Here is a 19447-nt window from a genome sequence, read left to right as displayed (position 1 = left end):
CGCATTTTGTTTTGTTTTTTAATGTCATTTAATTTTTGTATTTAATCAATTTAAATTGTATGAATTTTACATAATGTTATATATTTTGCAGGTGATTGAATTCCTGCCAGTTTTAAGAGTTATATTGCCGGCATGAGGATGAGAAAGAGTTGGATTTGAACCCACGAAGTGGACGTTGGAGAACGAACACTTTACCTACTAGGCCACACAGCCTGCTGATTCATGTGAGGAACTAAGCGGACAAATTATCGTGTGTGTGTCCGTGTCATTCTGTCTGCTTTTGATACACACTTCAGAGAAATATATTTTCCACTTTACTACATATATTTGACAGCCTTACATTTATATTTTGGGATTTTAGATACTGGAAGATTTAATATGCTTTAAAAACCTATTGTTGGAGTAGTTTCCAACGTTGTCCTTTGACGCCTTACAAGAATCACAGTCTGCTTGTTTCCATGTGATGTCCTGAGGCTGCCCCCTGCTGGCTGCTGGGTTCCTCTGCTGCTCTTTTTTGGTTTGTGCAGCTTGTGATTAACTAAAGTTGTCCATAAAAGAAAATCGTTATTATCCTTCAAGGGCAATTTGATGTACAACCAGCAACCAGTGCACGACAAAAATAAACCAATATATACAACATAAATAAAACACAATATAAAACCCCTTTAGACTAAGTAGCAGGGGGAAATGAGCTTTTTATAAATGAATTGATAAGTCGAGCAACAGAAAATTTCCGGTCAACTATTTAGATATTCTAGAAACATTTCTGTCTACTTTTAATTTCCTGTTGTGTTTCAAATTATTGTTAATGTTAGTTACATTTCCTTGATAAATGTGTGGAGGTTTTATTACCTCTGCTAAGGAGTTTATGTTTTCATCTCTGATTTGTCAGTCAACAGGTTTATGTAATAAACTACTGGACCAATAACCACAAAACTTGCTAGAAGGAAGCTGCATGGATCAGAGATGAACCTATACGGCTCTGTTGATCTCGACTGAGTGCCAGTCTAGTAAATGAATCTGGAATCTTGTGATCGAAAAAAACGTCAGACCAAGTGAATCCACTTTATTTCAGCATGAACAGAAAAAAAAGAAGAGAGTTTCATTTCACTGTTAGCAGCATGTCAACCTACTGGATTTTACCTCTCATACGATGAAGGTTACTCTATCTCTTCAGTTACTAATAAAGCTCTGTTCAGTTAGACACACAATGGGATATAAGAACTGGGGTTAATAAAAATGCAAGAGAATTCAAAACCAACACAAATTAGTCATCCTTAAGTTTTACTCAACCTGCGTCCCTGAAATTCAAGTATGTGTCCCTTCTGTATTTCCAAAAACACTTTTAGCATTTTGACACAAAACACAGTTTCCATGGCTGTGACCAAACAGCTGCACTCCAGCTGTGGTCCTGAATGAGCTCTGCTAATGAAAGAATACTGCATAGTCACATGCAGTATGTGTTGAGAGCACAGCATCCTGGTTTAAATGTTACTATCAACACATCTCCTTTGGTACCCTCTGTGTGCAACAAGCATACTGTGTCAGGGTGAAAATAAATTAATTACACTGCATACAGTACAAGCGGCACAAAATTGTTGTACTAACGGGAGAAAACTTCCTTCAATGTCGTACACAACACAATATGGATGATGGGTACACAGTTGTAGTGATGATGGATAAAAAACACATGAGCTGTTAAAAGACCTACCTTGTACATAACTAACCGTCAAGTAGATAAACTACAGGTCTATTAGAAGAAGTTAGATAAACCATTAATATTAGAAGATAATTTCCTTCTCAAACAGACAAACTGTCTCTGTTTACACTTTAATCCTAATATAGCTTAAGAACCCAAAGCAAAGAATTAAATAATTTCAACATGCATCATTACACATTCAATTATCTGAAATAGTTTTAATAAAACATGCACTTGTCAAAGTGTAGGTGTGCTATGTCTTGAAAAACAGCTTCAGATTCCTATCACTTGTCTGTGCATATGTACTAACTTTCTGGAGGCCAAGTATGAATTATGAAATGTGAGAATGGATTTTAAAAAAAGAACTGAACGGGATGCATGACAGTTTGCGTGTGTATGTTGGGGGGCGCCAATTTTAAATCTCGACTAGGTCGCCAACATTCCCAGGGCCGGCCCTGATAAAGATCTCTGGTAACCCACCTATTTATTCTACACTAATGTTCTCCTACTATCCCTGGACTTTGGTATATTTGGTAGTCTGGCCATCGAAGCATCAGTCCTGTATTAGTTGCGAAAAATACAAAACATAATAAAACCGCAAAGCAGATCAATTTTTTTTATTCCTTTATTTAAATGGGTTACATTGTGACTCTACAGTCACCAAATGAATATCATCATGAACAAATCAAAGCTTAACTAACAGTTTGATGTCATACCTGCCAGGCAGTGTGTAACTCTTTTAGCCTTCAGAGATAAGATATAAGATGAACATGCTCTCCATACAGACGGGTATGAAGGGTGCAATAATCTGATACAAATTCCATTCAACAAAAATGACAGGACATGGTGACAAAACATCCACAAGTAAAATATTCTGCCCGCTGCGTGGCTCACTTCTTTCTTCCACCTCTCTCCTTCAGGGCCAAATGAATGATGGAGCCGTTGTTCATGTTGTAATAAGCTAGAGAGTTGGAATCCTTGATGAAAATACCCTGAAAATGAAAAAAAAGAAAACACATTATTGTTTGTTTACTTCTTAAGATAATGAAGTTCAATGCAGGTCAGGCATCATGAGATCAAATAAGGTCAGAAGGTAAGTTTACCTCGTATTGCAGCTTCTGTTTTCCTGCGGCCATGCCTGTCGCTTCATGGATTTTGACTTTAATAACAGACACCTGCGGAGACATTGCATTTTAATATTTGTGATTATGCAGTATTTGTACTGGGATAAAAAGGAGAAATAAGCAGTCGACATTTGCTTACCTGGTCTGTGAGCGGGACAGTGAAATTCAGCACTTGACCACTCAGCTTCCATTCAGTCTTGTCCTGCATGTTGGGGACTTGTACTTTAACTGCCACAGGACCCTGAGGGGAAAAACAATCTAGTTCAGAAAGAGCAATCTAGAGGAAGTATTTGATATGACAGACCAAATCGGTTATTGACCATATTTATTACAGCCAAAGCTTCACTAACTTAAGAGGTTGGTATACTGATACTGAAAAAATATTGATTATGAGTCATCACAAATATAAAGGTTGAAACATTGCTCTATTCAAACCTTATTTCTGCGAAGAAACTCCTCCTCTGAAATAAGGTTTTCCTCAGTCTTCATCTTCTTGCTCATTGGCTCGTCCTCATGAGGTGGGGGTGGATGGGAAGGTGGAGCCGGAGCAGAGCTGGGTGGTTGTGGTACTGGAGGAGCTGGGACAAACGCTGGAAGAAGAGTAGGGTTACTTAAATTAAAAAATCTATTCAAAGAAGTATTAATGTGACAGTGATTATTTATTTTTAATGTCAATGACAGGTGCCAAGAAAACCTTCAACTTACAAGTCGGAACAACCATGGGGGGTGGTCTCGGGGCCATGATGTGCTGGGCTGCTTGCGACATGGGGACCATGCTGATGCGGGGAGCAGACATCATGGGAGGCATTGATGACAAGACTTGTCCAGATGTAAGGCGCACCACAGGAGACATAGGCGGTCTTGGCATTACAGGTACAGCAGACAGGAGAGTGGTGCGCACTGGAGGGGCCATCTGTTTAACAAATACGTTAGTGGATTATAGGTATGTTTGTATTAGAAGATTGAACTAAGAATAAAATATATTTTTTGAAAGATGGTAACATACTGGTGGGCGAGGCAATAAGTTCATAGGAGGACCGGGCTTTTGCATATTGGATGCAGACATATGGTGAGGCTGGTGATGCATTTCACTCGGCTTGCTCGGGCCAATTTTCTCCCTGGCATCGTCCTCTCCCACTAGTCCTTTGGCCTTGTGAATGGCTTCGATCTGCTCCTGCAGGGTGATGTTGGCCTGTGCGGCTTGCTGGGTACGAGCCATGCTTCCTGAGTGGCCATCCCAGGTAACCTGGTGGGGGAGGCAAAGCAAAGATGTTACAGTCACAAACCATTATCACAACTGTAATAACTCAATTACATTCATCTTGGGAAAATTGTTTAACTCAAACAAATTACTGTTCTTACCTTCTCCTCTGGCTTCTGGATTTCTTCCTCACCAATCTTTTTACCGATGGCCGTCTCTTCTACACCGAAGATATCGGTACGCCTCTCTGCCAACTGTTTCAAGCTGCTCTCGATGTCCAAACCAGGAGCATAGACTTCATCCTCAATCTGTCTCTCTTTGATAATGCGGTCTCTTTGCTCCAGCCAGCGCGGATCCAGCAGACCAATACGCATGTGCTCTTGCATTTTACTGGCTGCGATCTTCTCACCAGTAATTGGTGAGATGAGGTACTCATCCGTAGGTATAATTGAGGGCTGAATCTTGGAAGCTGGGAGGAAAAGATAGTATTAGATGAGCACAAATTGTAAATAGCCTGTTATTCAGATAATGTTACTTTATGTAAGGAAGGACAAGTTACCTTTCGGGTCATAGTCTTTGCGAATGATGACCTGATCTGGAGTTGGGGGCAGTGGGGGTGGCATAGGGTTGTCTGGTGGCAGTGGAGCCTTCATGCCATCCTCATCTTCATCAGATCCCTGAAGAAACAAGGAGAGGAGTGATATGTTGTTACCAGCATTTTAATTACATAGTATATATTTTCAAGCAAAGCATCAGTAAATAAGTTATATATTAAGTGACATTTTTAATGACACAAAAAATTCCTATAAATTTATATCAATCCATTACAGCAACATCTTTATTAGTTCTTACCTCATCCATGTCCTGAACTTGTGTGTCTTGATCAGGTTGTGAGGGATGGCCCCTGCCCCGATCCTCCCGTTCATCGTCTTCATCCTCACTCTCAACCTCCATCTCCACCTCCTCACTCTCTCCATACTTCTCGTAGCGCTCTTGGATTAGGATGCGGGCACCAAGCTCCTCTGGTGTGGTGGGTGGGGGGAAGTGGCCTGGGGGGGAAAAGAGAGAACATTAAAGACATTTTATTCAAGCTACATTTAAGGGCTTGCACATATAAAGGTGATGAGCTTTGTGGAATCATTACCTTGTTCGCTGGGCTGGAAATCCACAGTTTCAACCACTACAAAGTCATGCCAGTCAATTTGGGCATATGCCACTCGTTCTTTCTCCCTTTCCTCCTCCTCTTTCTTTCTCTCACGCTCCTGGAACTTGGCCCACTCAACACGGTACTTCACCTGAATGTTGAGGATATAAAAGCCGATTAATATGGGCAACATGCTATTACATTCTTACTCTCAGAGACAGTGACAGTTAAAAAGGGATTACCTGGTCCATAACCTCTCTTGGATTCTCAGCCTCTTTCTTCATCTTGATCAGTAGGCCTTTAGGAGGGATCAGTATCTAAAGGTTGCCAAACAAACCCAAGATACAGTTTAGAATCACCACACAAAGGATGAGTAGCAACAATATCAGAGAGACACAGTTTGTAAGGTCACCTTAGTGTACTGCTCAACCAGTTTGGTGAAGTAGTTGAAAAGGCTGTGCTGAGGCCGCAGGAAGTCAAACTGGTAGTTCCTCTGTTCTTTCTGCATGAGCTGAGTAAGAAACTGTCGGCCATTGCGAGCAACAAACTGGGCAGTGAGCTTGACAACATCCAGGTCAAATGCTGAGATTGATGGAGGATCTGCGAGGAACTCGAACTCAGGAGGTGGCTCTTTAGGAACTACCGTCTCCTGAATAACCTGAGCCTATTGACAAACATACGATTTAAGTCATTGTGATGAAATTATACCAGCTACGACAAATGGAGGGAAAAATGAATAAAAGTTACAGACAGAAATACTATGTCTTACCTTTTGAGCAAGCTGCTGGGCCTGCAGCATTGCCTGCTGCATAACCTTAGGCACTGCTGCAGACGGTTCCTGTGCTTTCCCCTCCTTAAATTCATTGACCTTGTGACGGTAGTAAGCATGGTAGGGGTCATTGGGATTGAGAAAATTAAATTTGGGATTGTTGATCTCATTTTGTCGGATTCTTGCTTCAAACTCTGGCCCATTCCTGTGAAAAGATCATAAATTAGCTCTTATATCATAGACATAAAATCCAGTTAGGATATTTGACAGTTGACGTGGGGAGAAACCAACCTGGCAACAAAGCTGGCTGTCTTGTCAACTATGTTTCGGACCTCAGGAGGTGGATATATGATACCAACGATCGGTTTAGTCGCTGGGGTTTCTTCTACTGGTGCATCATTCTGTTGGTAAAATTACAATGCAAGACTTAAAAACAGTTCAATACAAAAAAAAGCAGCAATCAATGCATAGTCTTGTGATAAAACAATAAATCCCATATATTAAAGTTAACACACCACAACAACTGCATTTGTATTAGAACATTCTTGACACCAATCTAACAACAGAAGTGAACAAAAATCAGGTGCATATGGAAAAACCCTACAAAGATCCTGGTTAATTTGAAAATCTGCTGTAAAAGTCTTCTGTCTGTTCACAATCAGGTAAGTGAATTAACCCAAGTAAGAAATAATAATAATAACAGAGACAAACTTCCATCTATTTTTACCAAACATAGGGTTTAAGTACTTTCAGTAAACACTTCGTTCAACATTTGAGGGCTAACGTCTCAGACGCTATCTGAACATATAAAGTATTGAGCTATTAGGCCAAGTTGACACTTGTTAGCTTAATGTTAGCTCAACAAGCTAATATGTATGTCTGGCCGCATAGATGGAAAACAGATGTTAAATGGACTGATGTCAGATTCGTGGATGTTAAATGATACGGTGTCAGACTCATAACGGCAAGGGAAGCGTAATTTACCGTTCGTTAGTTTCCCAAAGAAGCGGTTAGCTGGCTACATTGCTAACATGAGCTAACCGAGCGGTATCGTCGTTACCTTATTGTTGGACTCCGGCTGAATGATCTGAACAGGCCCAGGCGGCATGGCGGCGTCTTTCTGTAACACCGAAAGTTACCTGAGCACAACAGGTCAATGAGAAAAAGTACACGTAGTTTAGAGACACGTACCACAACAATATAACATTGAGATTCAGTCTATATTTGCTTAAATCCTAAACTCGCTGTGGCGGAGCACTTACTGCGTCGTGTTGTATTTGACCCCTAATGGCGACGTATTGCTTCCGGAAACACGCCGCAAAGCATTATGGGACTCGCAGTTCGCCGAGGTTACCAAGGAGATTCGACGACAACAGACTACACCCACTCCCACTCAGATGTTGTGTGGCAGTGGGATCTAGCTGGGGTCAGACCTACAGTCTATGGGTCAGACATGAGTCAGTTCCTGGGACGTCAGGACTGTATCGAGAGCCTCCGGGGAGACCTGGTGGATCTTCAGGGAGCCATCTTGGACGTGTTCTCCAGGACCGGCCCGCTGCGCGTCCCCTCCTGGAAGTTCCCCGACAAACTCTCCTGTAACCTGGACATGGTGGCTCTGCTGGGCCAGTATGACTTTGTGGAGGGGGAGAGTGAATTCAACCAGCACTCCCATATTGTCTTACTGGAGCTTGTGATTGACAGGTAATTCAGTACCATTATTATTATTGTTGTTATTATTACTGTAATATTGTTATTTCAATAAGAGAAATGCTAATCCTAATAATATTAATATAACTATTTATTCGTTTTCTACTACTGCTAGTGTTCATTATAATAATATAAATAGTAGTTGTCTGTATTTATTAATCACATAAGATTACTGATAACAAAAGCAAGATTTTTCTTTCTTCCTGATCAAGATTACTGCTTCTTCTACAAAGCTCCAGTTCTTATGTTGAGCAGTTGAGGTGCAGCCCCAGGAGAGAACAAACGCAGCAGAAAGGAGGCCTGTCAGTTGGTCTCGTGGTCAGAAACTACTGGAGTAATTTAGTTGATTTTGCCAGCCTCACGGTATGCATGTTTTATTTATTAGAAGAAGATTTGAACAGAAAGTGGATAAATTCCCATAACTCTCTCGTGCTTTTTCTTCTGTGTTTTAGGGCAGCAAGAAACAGGCAAAACCAAAGACATTTGACTGTGATGAGACAGAGACTGTGTCGTGTGCTTCCCCCCAGGTGAGATCAAGGAGTGACAGCTGCCGACATTGCTCATCTGCCTGGTCTTCATCCAGCTCCTTCAAGTTTTTGCCGCAGAACCATGCACCCTCTAGTCCTTCCCACAACACCCCATGCTGTCCTAAAACGGACAGTCGCAGTGTGGGCTGTCAGACAGTGGAATTGTCTCTCTCTCCCTGCGACGCCTGTCATCAGGTGCAGTCCACCTTGAGAAAGACAGGATATGCTTTGGTGGAACTGTTTCAGAGTGAGGGCCTTCCGTCCTCTCTGCAGCCACTGTTGGCTGCTGTGGAGGACACCTTGCAGCTTGGACACATGACAACAGGGGATGTTGCCCAATGGGCCAATGAGCAACTCAGGGACCTGCGCCGGCTGGAGAAACATCTGCAAGATGTGCGGGCTACAGTCCACCCTCTTAGGGATAGATTAGCAGCAGCAGAGACAGAGCGGGATAAATTCCGAACTCAGTTGGAAAGAGCACGGAAAGACTTCAAGCAGGAGACAGAGAAACGCCAGGCAACCATTGTCCAGCTGGAGTTCTCACTTAGCAAAGCACAGAGGTCCATGAAGGAAACAGAGACAAAGTTGCAAGAGGAGAAACAACAACTCAAGAGAGGTGCAGTAATCTCACAGATGAATATGATGAGAACACAAAGAGATCACAGTCAGCACTCATACTTTTATTTTCTATTTTTTGCAACAGAAACTTTGTCGCAGGAAGATGCATTGCAAGCACTTGGTAAAGACTTTTATGATTTAAAATCTTGGGTTTATATCTTTCAGGATTGTATGAAACACTCGTGGCTTAGTTTCACACATAAAATAAACTGATAATGCTGATTTTTTGGCAGAATGTGAGAAGATTGCACTGCAGGAAAAAGTGAAGTCCTTGTACTTGGAGGAAGAGGCCTGTTGTAAACTACAAAACAGGATCCAGCAACTAGAGAGTGACATCTCTGAAACGCAAGTTCTTCTTGACAAGGAGAAAGCCAAGTACCACAGCGCTTGTCGCCAGCAAGAGGTCAGTGCCACAACAAACACCAGATTAGGAGACGTTTACAGTTTCACTCATGGATCAGTTGTGCAGCAGTATTCACAACCCAGTCTCATCAGAAAACGTTCAATGGCAACGTTGGTCCACTTGGAACGACGTTACCATCTCACAATCTGGCCTCTCAGATTGTGAGATGGTAACATTTAGTCCTCCCATTGTTTTGCATTGGCGTGTTCTCACGTCACGTGACTCTCAAGCTCCCGTCTGCGGAGAGGAAAACATGGCGGAGATTCCTTGTTTTTTCAGATAAAAATATAATTTTGTAACTTAGTTTGGGCATAAAAATACATTCTGACACCATTTCTAGCGAGAAATGTGCTCTTTGCTTCCACAGTCTTCAGCCAGTTTGTGCTTATGATAAATATTTTAATAGTTATCACGCATGTGTTTATCGTTGCTATGACGGTTGCCATGCCACCACGGCGCAGCGTGGTGTTTAAATCACAGTCCCTGCGTGGTGTCCTTCAGTGATCGTGAATGTTATTCATGTTATATAATAGTAATATTTGAGGCTAGATTACATCTCTAATGAGAAGGATCCTGCGAGTCTGTTTATACCGAGGCCGGCCCGAGTGCGCGACCGGCCCGAGTCCGCGAGCCGAGCGGCCCGAGCGGCGCGAGCCGAGCGGCCCGAGCGGCCCGAGTGCGCGAGCGGACATGACGTGTGGCTGTCGTAAAAACCCTATTTGTAAACAACCAGTCCTTTAACTAAGCGCTACGTCATAAACACGGCGCGCTTGGAAGACCACGATGTCATCTTCCTTCTGTCAGGTAAGTAGTTTATTGTTTTTAAAGATCGTTACGATCTAGGTTTACAGTCCGAGTGCGGAGAGAGTCCGTCAATCCACACTATGGACGCTGTTCATCAGCTAATACGCCATTGTTAGCCACATGCTTCAGCCCACGGTAGCCTGTGCTACCTGGGAGGTGAATACATTGTTGTTGAAACCAGTTCAAGACGCTTAGCTCATCATTGAGGGACGCTACAATATAAATATAAACATGAATTTGATTTATGAATGCTTTAGATTAATAAGGAGTGTATTTCTCTACTATTACTCCACAATATCAGGTCAATTTGGTTTAATGTATAGTATGCACTATGACAATAATGTTTCCATGTTATGGAGTTGCGATTCATTTTATAAAACAATTGCTATGTTCTGTTTTTTAATCAAGGAGGATCCCAGTGAAGCTACAGGAGTTTCATTAACGTCAACAACTTGGACCGAACGGTTTGTTTTGCTTGATGAAGAGCAGGAAGGGCAGCCTGGAGAGAAAGAGAAGCCGGGTTGAGCCCACTACCATCATCCACGTACCACGAGGAAGATGAGGGAGAGAAATGATCCTACCATTAAAGAGGTACTTTTAAGTTACATACCAGAAACACCATTTTATATAATGTGCTAAATATACATTTTATTACATCCCCAAAGTACGCTTGCTGAAATACAAGTTTATATCACACTGAAAGAATTTTGATCAATCATGCTTCCCTGCTGTGATTGTTTAACTGGGAAAACAACTTTTTCCACAGGAAGGCAAGTAAATTTAAGGAATACATGTGCAAAGTTTTCCTCTGTTATGTATAATGATGACCCCCATCAAACATAATGTTAGCAATATTTACACCTTTTAATTTATACTGATTATTTCTGTCTACATGTGTGAATTTGCCTTCATTAGTTTCAGAAAAGAGCGATGATGTATCGGTCAGTGGGCGGCAGCACGAGACTCCGCAAACTAGTCTGTAAGCAAAGCAGACGAAGGCATCGAGGTTGCGGCCTGCCATCATTGTTATTTTTGCTTAAAGGGCCGAATATGTTTCATGCAGGAATATTAGCATTTCCCTTATATCTACCAAAACTGCTTGTTTCCCAGACTGCAGTTTTGTTTTGATCCGATGTGGTGTGCAAATACAACCGTATCTGCAATGGGTTGTGGGGCATTAACATTTGTAACTCTAATTTTGTTTTGACAGACTGTGAAAAGAACGTTGAGAACATCACCACTCTACAGGAAGACACAGTCCAGTAATGGGTGTCAGAATTTCAGTAGTGAACGACAGGTACTGTGGAAAAATGTGTGTCATTGTTGTACAATGTCCTTTGACTCTGTTTACACAAGGTTAACACAAAAAGGTTTGATTGTAAACTGATATTGGTATGAATTCATGTTATTCTCCTCTTCACAAGAAACAAACAATCCAAATTACCTGCAGAAAGCCCTTGATGGACGCTTCAGCTGCATCGTCAGACTGGCCAGACAGCAAGATGCCAACTTTAATGCCAATTTATTTGTGTAACATTCTGTGACCAAATGTATAGATAACTTTTTGTAGATTGTAAAAAAGATAACCCATTTATTAAAAAAAAACTACACTAGAATTACCGCACTGCGTTGTATGACTCTGCTAACCAGTGCAATGTCCGTCTACATATTTCTACATATTTTCTCTCGTATAAATGACACTGTGTCTCTTGACAACTGAAACCATAAGATGAGGTCAGTGTGGCCTTGACCTTTTGACTTTAACACAAATACACAGTTAGACAATCCGAAAACATACAGTTATGCCAAAATATATTTTGTTTCACATTCTAGATGGCATAAGCAGAGACATCAACTCAGGAAAAATATTTCTGTAGAAAAGAAAGCCCTGTACATGTGTACGTATGTATACATACACACGTACAAACGCACTATTGAGACGTTTTGTTTTTTATCATATATTCTCAGGCAGTACTGATGCATTTACTGAGACGGGACGTGAGGGCCTACTCTGCGTGCTCAGAGTTCAAGCCCAGCAGGCTGCAGCGGTCCTGACATATTCTGGAACAGCAGCACAGTCTTTGGATGACTCCTCTGAAGATGAAACATGGCGAGGTACTTCTCCACTGATGAAGAACTGTGAGGGCTGTGATTAGCTACACTCTCTTGCTACAAGGCTACTCTTGCTACTCCCTGGCAGCCTTAGGAAGGCATTAGCTTGCTGTTGGGTAGCTGTTAGCTTCAGCATTTTTAGTTTTTAGCGGCCTGTCTGACGTTTATGTTTAAAATCAGAGGGAACCATCTTCATAATTTAACACTATGGTTTGTTTGTGTGTCCTTCAGTTCTTCTCAAGAGAAGCAGTACAGGTGTGCCTCAGCTCCACGGTCCCTCCTGCAGCCTCCGCTCCTGATGCTAACCTCATGTCTCCATCACACCAAGCAGCAGACCTGGATTGACAGACCTTTCTCCAGAGCTGCCCCCTCCCTCTGAAACCCCCCTCTCCAAAACACTATTTGTGTAGTTTTTAAAGTATTTTTTGCATGAGAATTGTTGATCATAACATTTCCAGCAGATGCCTTAATGTAATGTTTGTGCACAATAAATGACATTGATCATAACATATTGCTATTTCCTTGCACTTCTACACCATGATATTGTCAGATAAGATGCTGATTACATTAAAGCAGTGAATGCTCTTCTTTAAGCAACATAAACACACAATGATCCAATGGATCGGAAGTAGAATGGGCACATTACATTCTGTAGAGAATGCCTCAGTAATTGAAGTCAGAAAATAACTTTCTTTATCTGAGGTTCCAGTCATTTATAGTCACAGCAAAGCACACAGGTCTGGTTGTCTAGGGACACCCATATCATATTGTTTAAGATGTGTAACATCAAGTTTGTGTATCAGTGCAAAATACATACCGTCATTAGTCAAGAGTTCACCCTCTTGTTTACACTAAATTTAGGTGACCCAGATGTTTCACAATGCATCTGATAAGGTCTTATGAGAAACATTCTTAACATTAAAGAAATCAACACAGAGGATAGCAGTAGATGTTTGACTTCAATCCGTAGCTGATAATCAGCGGCCTGACTTATTCAAACACATTAATACTACAATGAATGAGGCAGGGGTTTTCCATCAGAAATCATTTCTGGGACATTAATTTAAAAGATCTCCAGTATAAGTAAATGTGTTTTAAAATTGGTTTACATCCAAGTGAGAGGCTGTCCCATCACATGGATTTAAGACATATATATTGTTTGTATAAGCTGTCCCTCAGTTAAGTACTTGCACTTCTTGAAAAGCTCTATATAAATAAGATGTATTATTGTTTATACATTGCTTTATACATGTTTTCCTAAAAGTCACTGTAGATACAGAAACAACAGTATGGTTCAGGTGACAGTGAGTGGAATGTGAAGGTAATTCCAATGAGCTCAAGAGAAACCTAATGTGACGATATAGTTGATTTCTGATAGATAATCCCTGCCTCATTCATTGTGGTATTAATGTGTTTGAATAAGTCAGGCCGCTGATTATCAGCTACGGATTGAAGTCAAACATCTACTGCTATCCTCTGTGTTGATTTCTTTAATGTTAAGAATGTTTCTCATAAGACCTTATCAGATGCATTGTGAAACATCTGGGTCACCTAAATTTAGTGTAAACAAGAGAGTGAACTCTTGACTAATGACGGTATGTATTTTGCACTGATACACAAACTTGATGTTACACATCTTAAACAATATGATATGGGTGTCCCTAGACAACCAGACCTGTGTGCTTTGCTGTGACTATAAATGACTGGAACCTCAGATAAAGAAAGTTATTTTCTGACTTCAATTACTGAGGCATTCTCTACAGAATGTAATGTGCCCATTCTACTTCCGATCCATTGGATCATTGTGTGTTTATGTTGCTTAAAGAAGAGCATTCACTGCTTTAATGTAATCAGCATCTTATCTGACAATATCATGGTGTAGAAGTGCAAGGAAATAGCAATATGTTATGATCAATGTCATTTATTGTGCACAAACATTACATTAAGGCATCTGCTGGAAATGTTATGATCAACAATTCTCATGCAAAAAATACTTTAAAAACTACACAAATAGTGTTTTGGAGAGGGGGGTTTCAGAGGGAGGGGGCAGCTCTGGAGAAAGGTCTGTCAATCCAGGTCTGCTGCTTGGTGTGATGGAGACATGAGGTTAGCATCAGGAGCGGAGGCTGCAGGAGGGACCGTGGAGCTGAGGCACACCTGTACTGCTTCTCTTGAGAAGAACTGAAGGACACACAAACAAACCATAGTGTTAAATTATGAAGATGGTTCCCTCTGATTTTAAACATAAACGTCAGACAGGCCGCTAAAAACTAAAAATGCTGAAGCTAACAGCTACCCAACAGCAAGCTAATGCCTTCCTAAGGCTGCCAGGGAGTAGCAAGAGTAGCCTTGTAGCAAGAGAGTGTAGCTAATCACAGCCCTCACAGTTCTTCATCAGTGGAGAAGTACCTCGCCATGTTTCATCTTCAGAGGAGTCATCCAAAGACTGTGCTGCTGTTCCAGAATATGTCAGGACCGCTGCAGCCTGCTGGGCTTGAACTCTGAGCACGCAGAGTAGGCCCTCACGTCCCGTCTCAGTAAATGCATCAGTACTGCCTGAGAATATATGATAAAAAACAAAACGTCTCAATAGTGCGTTTGTACGTGTGTATGTATACATACGTACACATGTACAGGGCTTTCTTTTCTACAGAAATATTTTTCCTGAGTTGATGTCTCTGCTTATGCCATCTAGAATGTGAAACAAAATATATTTTGGCATAACTGTATGTTTTCGGATTGTCTAACTGTGTATTTGTGTTAAAGTCAAAAGGTCAAGGCCACACTGACCTCATCTTATGGTTTCAGTTGTCAAGAGACACAGTGTCATTTATACGAGAGAAAATATGTAGAAATATGTAGACGGACATTGCACTGGTTAGCAGAGTCATACAACGCAGTGCGGTAATTCTAGTGTAGTTTTTTTTTAATAAATGGGTTATCTTTTTTACAATCTACAAAAAGTTATCTATACATTTGGTCACAGAATGTTACACAAATAAATTGGCATTAAAGTTGGCATCTTGCTGTCTGGCCAGTCTGACGATGCAGCTGAAGCGTCCATCAAGGGCTTTCTGCAGGTAATTTGGATTGTTTGTTTCTTGTGAAGAGGAGAATAACATGAATTCATACCAATATCAGTTTACAATCAAACCTTTTTGTGTTAACCTTGTGTAAACAGAGTCAAAGGACATTGTACAACAATGACACACATTTTTCCACAGTACCTGTCGTTCACTACTGAAATTCTGACACCCATTACTGGACTGTGTCTTCCTGTAGAGTGGTGATGTTCTCAACGTTCTTTTCACAGTCTGTCAAAACAAAATTAGAGTTACAAATGTTAATGCCCCACAACCCATTGCAGATACGGTTGTATTTGCACACCACATCGGATCAAAACAAAACTGCAGTCTGGGAAACAAGCAGTTTTGGTAGATATAAGGGAAATGCTAATATTCCTGCATGAAACATATTCGGCCCTTTAAGCAAAAATAACAATGATGGCAGGCCGCAACCTCGATGCCTTCGTCTGCTTTGCTTACAGACTAGTTTGCGGAGTCTCGTGCTGCCGCCCACTGACCGATACATCATCGCTCTTTTCTGAAACTAATGAAGGCAAATTCACACATGTAGACAGAAATAATCAGTATAAATTAAAAGGTGTAAATATTGCTAACATTATGTTTGATGGGGGTCATCATTATACATAACAGAGGAAAACTTTGCACATGTATTCCTTAAATTTACTTGCCTTCCTGTGGAAAAAGTTGTTTTCCCAGTTAAACAATCACAGCAGGGAAGCATGATTGATCAAAATTCTTTCAGTGTGATATAAACTTGTATTTCAGCAAGCGTACTTTGGGGATGTAATAAAATGTATATTTAGCACATTATATAAAATGGTGTTTCTGGTATGTAACTTAAAAGTACCTCTTTAATGGTAGGATCATTTCTCTCCCTCATCTTCCTCGTGGTACGTGGATGATGGTAGTGGGCTCAACCCGGCTTCTCTTTCTCTCCAGGCTGCCCTTCCTGCTCTTCATCAAGCAAAACAAACCGTTCGGTCCAAGTTGTTGACGTTAATGAAACTCCTGTAGCTTCACTGGGATCCTCCTTGATTAAAAAACAGAACATAGCAATTGTTTTATAAAATGAATCGCAACTCCATAACATGGAAACATTATTGTCATAGTGCATACTATACATTAAACCAAATTGACCTGATATTGTGGAGTAATAGTAGAGAAATACACTCCTTATTAATCTAAAGCATTCATAAATCAAATTCATGTTTATATTTATATTGTAGCGTCCCTCAATGATGAGCTAAGCGTCTTGAACTGGTTTCAACAACAATGTATTCACCTCCCAGGTAGCACAGGCTACCGTGGGCTGAAGCATGTGGCTAACAATGGCGTATTAGCTGATGAACAGCGTCCATAGTGTGGATTGACGGACTCTCTCCGCACTCGGACTGTAAACCTAGATCGTAACGATCTTTAAAAACAATAAACTACTTACCTGACAGAAGGAAGATGACATCGTGGTCTTCCAAGCGCGCCGTGTTTATGACGTAGCGCTTAGTTAAAGGACTGGTTGTTTACAAATAGGGTTTTTACGACAGCCACACGTCATGTCCGCTCGCGCACTCGGGCCGCTCGGGCCGCTCGGCTCGCGCCGCTCGGGCCGCTCGGCTCGCGGACTCGGGCCGGTCGCGCACTCGGGCCGGCCTCGGTATAAACAGACTCGCAGGATCCTTCTCATTAGAGATGTAATCTAGCCTCAAATATTACTATTATATAACATGAATAACATTCACGATCACTGAAGGACACCACGCAGGGACTGTGATTTAAACACCACGCTGCGCCTTGGTGGCATGGCAACCGTCATAGCAACGATAAACACATGCGTGATAACTATTAAAATATTTATCATAAGCACGAACTGGCTGAAGACTGTGGAAGCAAAGAGCACATTTCTCGCTAGAAATGGTGTCAGAATGTATTTTTATGCCCAAACAAAGTTACAAAATTATATTTTTATCTGAAAAAACAAGGAATCTCTGCCATGTTTTCCTCTCCGCAGACGGGAGCTTGAGAGTCACGTGACGTGAGAACACGCCAATGCAAAACAATGGGAGGACTAAATGTTACCATCTCACAATCTGAGAGGCCAGATTGTGAGATGGTAACGTTGTTCCAAGTGGACCAACGTTGCCATTGAACGTTTTCTGATGAGACTGGGTTGGTATTCAAATACACGCTTGTAAATATTTTTGGTGCATCCAGTCAATGCAGGCGAAGCAGAAGTCTTTATTGGAGAGAGTGGATGACCTCGATGAAGAGTGTGAAGAGCTGCAGAGGCAGTTGGGAGATGAAGAGGAGAGACAGAATCACCTACACAATGAGCTGCAACAGATGTCAGAGGAGAAGGAGCAACTGCAGACTCAGCTAACACAACAGCAGGTGTATTAGTGCTCCTATCCACAATAATACCCATAATAAATACCTTTAAACATACAGCTCATGCTTACATTGTGTATATCTTTCTGACAGGTCTCGGGTTTTGACCTTCAAAAGGAGAAGGAGACGGTGGAAACAAACATGGGCGAACTAGAGAAGAGCGTGGTTGAGCTGAAGGAACATGTGCAAGTTCTATTGGAGAGGGAGAAGCTGTTGGTGTCTTTTCCAGAGCTCAGCGCCCAAGTGCAGGCCCAACCACAGAGTAGGCATTTATTCAATCTTAGCTTGTTGACCATCTCTCTTTGGAATACACAGAACAGGAAGACGACCTCAAATAGTTAGCAATAGTGTTCCACAATTGTGTTTCCAGTCATTTATTTGCCACCTGTCTCTGTTGTAGTCCTGTTGAATGCTTGCATATTCTTTCTTTGCAACTTTTCAAGGTACAGGAAATGTGCTTTTGGACATGGAGAAACAAATGCAGGCTAATTGTGTTCGCATAAAAGTTCTGGAGCAGGAAAATGCTACCCTACACAGCAGCCTGGACAAACTGAGGGAGAGAGCTCATTTTGTTTCGAGGGTAGGATGAATGGAAATTCAAAATAATGATCTGACACCAATCTAACAGTTCACTGTAAGCACTCTAAATAATGTTCTTTTATAAATGATTAATCATGATACTGTGGCTTAATTGTTGCTTTATCTCTTCTTTGTTCAACAGGCACAGCAGTGCAGCACGGCTGGGACGCAGTAACACGGGGAGGGAACCAAATATACATGTTTGGTTCCCTCCCCCTATGTATGGAAGGTAGATAATGTCAACTTAATTTGGCTTCTTCTTTCTCTTCTTTTTTATAAGAAACAGACCAATACACAAGATGACAATTTTTAGGATATAATTGTGTTGCAACTTATCACCTAACGAACACTATTTGGTTGGTCACGCATTATATTGTTCTATATTGTGACTGATGTGTCAACATGTTAATAAACATCCCATGAGGTCAGATATTAGAGAATAGGCCTCACTCATATGATACATCAGAAAAAGGGGTTTAGATCGAATTCGAAATGCAATCTCTGAATTGAATGTATTTGCTAAATACAAATAAAAATACCTGTGGATAAACTCATGTCCTTATTATTGTCTTACTTCAAAAACAAATATTGAAATCAAACACTCACAAACAGTAAAATAGTTTGCTTCACAAAAGTCATAAAAGAAAATAAAGACAAAGATTGAAGTTTTTATGTATTTTTACATGTGTTGCAGCAGCAGTGCTTGAGTTATGAGGAGCAATCTAAAATTTACACTGTAATAATATATAATAAGAAAACTTTCTAGGAAGGACTTTACCAGAAAATTATTTCTAGATTCCTTAGACTACTAAATCATAACAACTAGAAATAATTCGAACACAATTTAGTGTCTGTGTCCCCTGAGTCTCCTGAAGCCAAATTGAAAGCTTAGAGTGAGGATGTAAAGGAAGATCATTGCCATTGCTGAGGCTTGATCTGTTAAGTTTAGGGCAAAAGATGTTGCAAATTTTGAATTTGAGCTATACAAACAAAATATTATTAATTGATTTCTTCAGGCTAAAATAAACTCAGTCCATTGAGTTATAATGTAGCTATAATTCTTTCAACCTCACGATGCCTCTCTCAGACTCACACAGACTCATACATGATTGTGTAACATGAATGCTGTCAAGTATTTATAATTTAAGTTGTTATAGTAGCTTCAGCAGGGGAGACCGAACAAGATGATACAAAAGGAATAATTTCATTTTTTATTAAGATGCACAGAGATATAAAATATGAACATTAAAAGGTAAAAAAAGAGGACGAGTCATCAGGGGAATATGTACAGT

The 19447-nt window shown here is 40.9% G+C and overlaps 2 protein-coding genes and 2 long non-coding RNA genes across 7 annotated transcripts; 2 read left to right on the top strand and 2 right to left on the bottom strand.

The window, feature by feature from the left end:
- Positions 1-2306: 2306 nt before the first annotated feature.
- sf3a1 (splicing factor 3a, subunit 1) lies at positions 2307-7271 on the bottom strand. Its single transcript, XM_053419875.1, has 16 exons — positions 7200-7271; positions 6998-7076; positions 6229-6338; positions 5938-6142; positions 5581-5832; positions 5411-5485; positions 5169-5319; positions 4877-5073; positions 4584-4701; positions 4186-4493; positions 3830-4069; positions 3529-3736; positions 3259-3413; positions 2963-3064; positions 2803-2874; positions 2307-2691 (listed from the first exon to the last, which is right to left on the bottom strand). Exons 2-16 carry the CDS (start codon positions 7043-7045, stop codon positions 2590-2592), a joined length of 2343 nt encoding a protein of 780 aa, XP_053275850.1. The 5' UTR covers positions 7046-7076; positions 7200-7271; the 3' UTR covers positions 2307-2589.
- Positions 7272-7299: 28 nt separating this feature from the next.
- ccdc157 (coiled-coil domain containing 157) lies at positions 7300-18691 on the top strand. Of its 3 annotated transcripts, none has more exons than XM_053419878.1 (9): positions 7300-7638; positions 7857-8007; positions 8172-8787; positions 8875-8910; positions 9023-9192; positions 17403-17579; positions 17670-17838; positions 18020-18156; positions 18298-18691. In XM_053419878.1, exons 1-9 carry the CDS (start codon positions 7391-7393, stop codon positions 18328-18330), a joined length of 1737 nt encoding a protein of 578 aa, XP_053275853.1. In that variant the 5' UTR covers positions 7300-7390; the 3' UTR covers positions 18331-18691. The 3 variants fall into 3 exon arrangements, with proteins under 3 accessions (XP_053275853.1, XP_053275851.1, XP_053275852.1); XM_053419876.1 differs by having other exon boundaries at positions 8097-8787; XM_053419877.1 differs by having other exon boundaries at positions 8097-8787; positions 18020-18210.
- On the top strand, positions 9864-12615 carry LOC128437694 (uncharacterized). Of its 2 annotated transcripts, XR_008338254.1 has the most exons (5): positions 9864-9996; positions 10405-10587; positions 11207-11293; positions 11965-12111; positions 12340-12615. It is a non-coding gene; the product is annotated as an uncharacterized LOC128437694 (long non-coding RNA). The 2 variants fall into 2 exon arrangements; XR_008338255.1 differs by lacking the exons at positions 11965-12111; positions 12340-12615 and having other exon boundaries at positions 11207-11612.
- Positions 14014-16765, bottom strand: LOC128437695 (uncharacterized). Its single transcript, XR_008338256.1, has 5 exons — positions 16633-16765; positions 16042-16224; positions 15336-15422; positions 14518-14664; positions 14014-14289 (listed from the first exon to the last, which is right to left on the bottom strand). It is a non-coding gene; the product is annotated as an uncharacterized LOC128437695 (long non-coding RNA).
- Positions 18692-19447: the final 756 nt, after the last annotated feature.

The sequence above is a fragment of the Pleuronectes platessa genome, chromosome 4, assembly GCF_947347685.1.
Source record: "Pleuronectes platessa chromosome 4, fPlePla1.1, whole genome shotgun sequence".
In the NCBI taxonomy this organism is placed as follows: Eukaryota; Metazoa; Chordata; class Actinopteri; order Pleuronectiformes; family Pleuronectidae; genus Pleuronectes; species Pleuronectes platessa.
The sequence above is the reverse complement of the archived record's forward strand: the minus strand, read 5'-3'. Positions and strand labels throughout refer to the sequence as shown.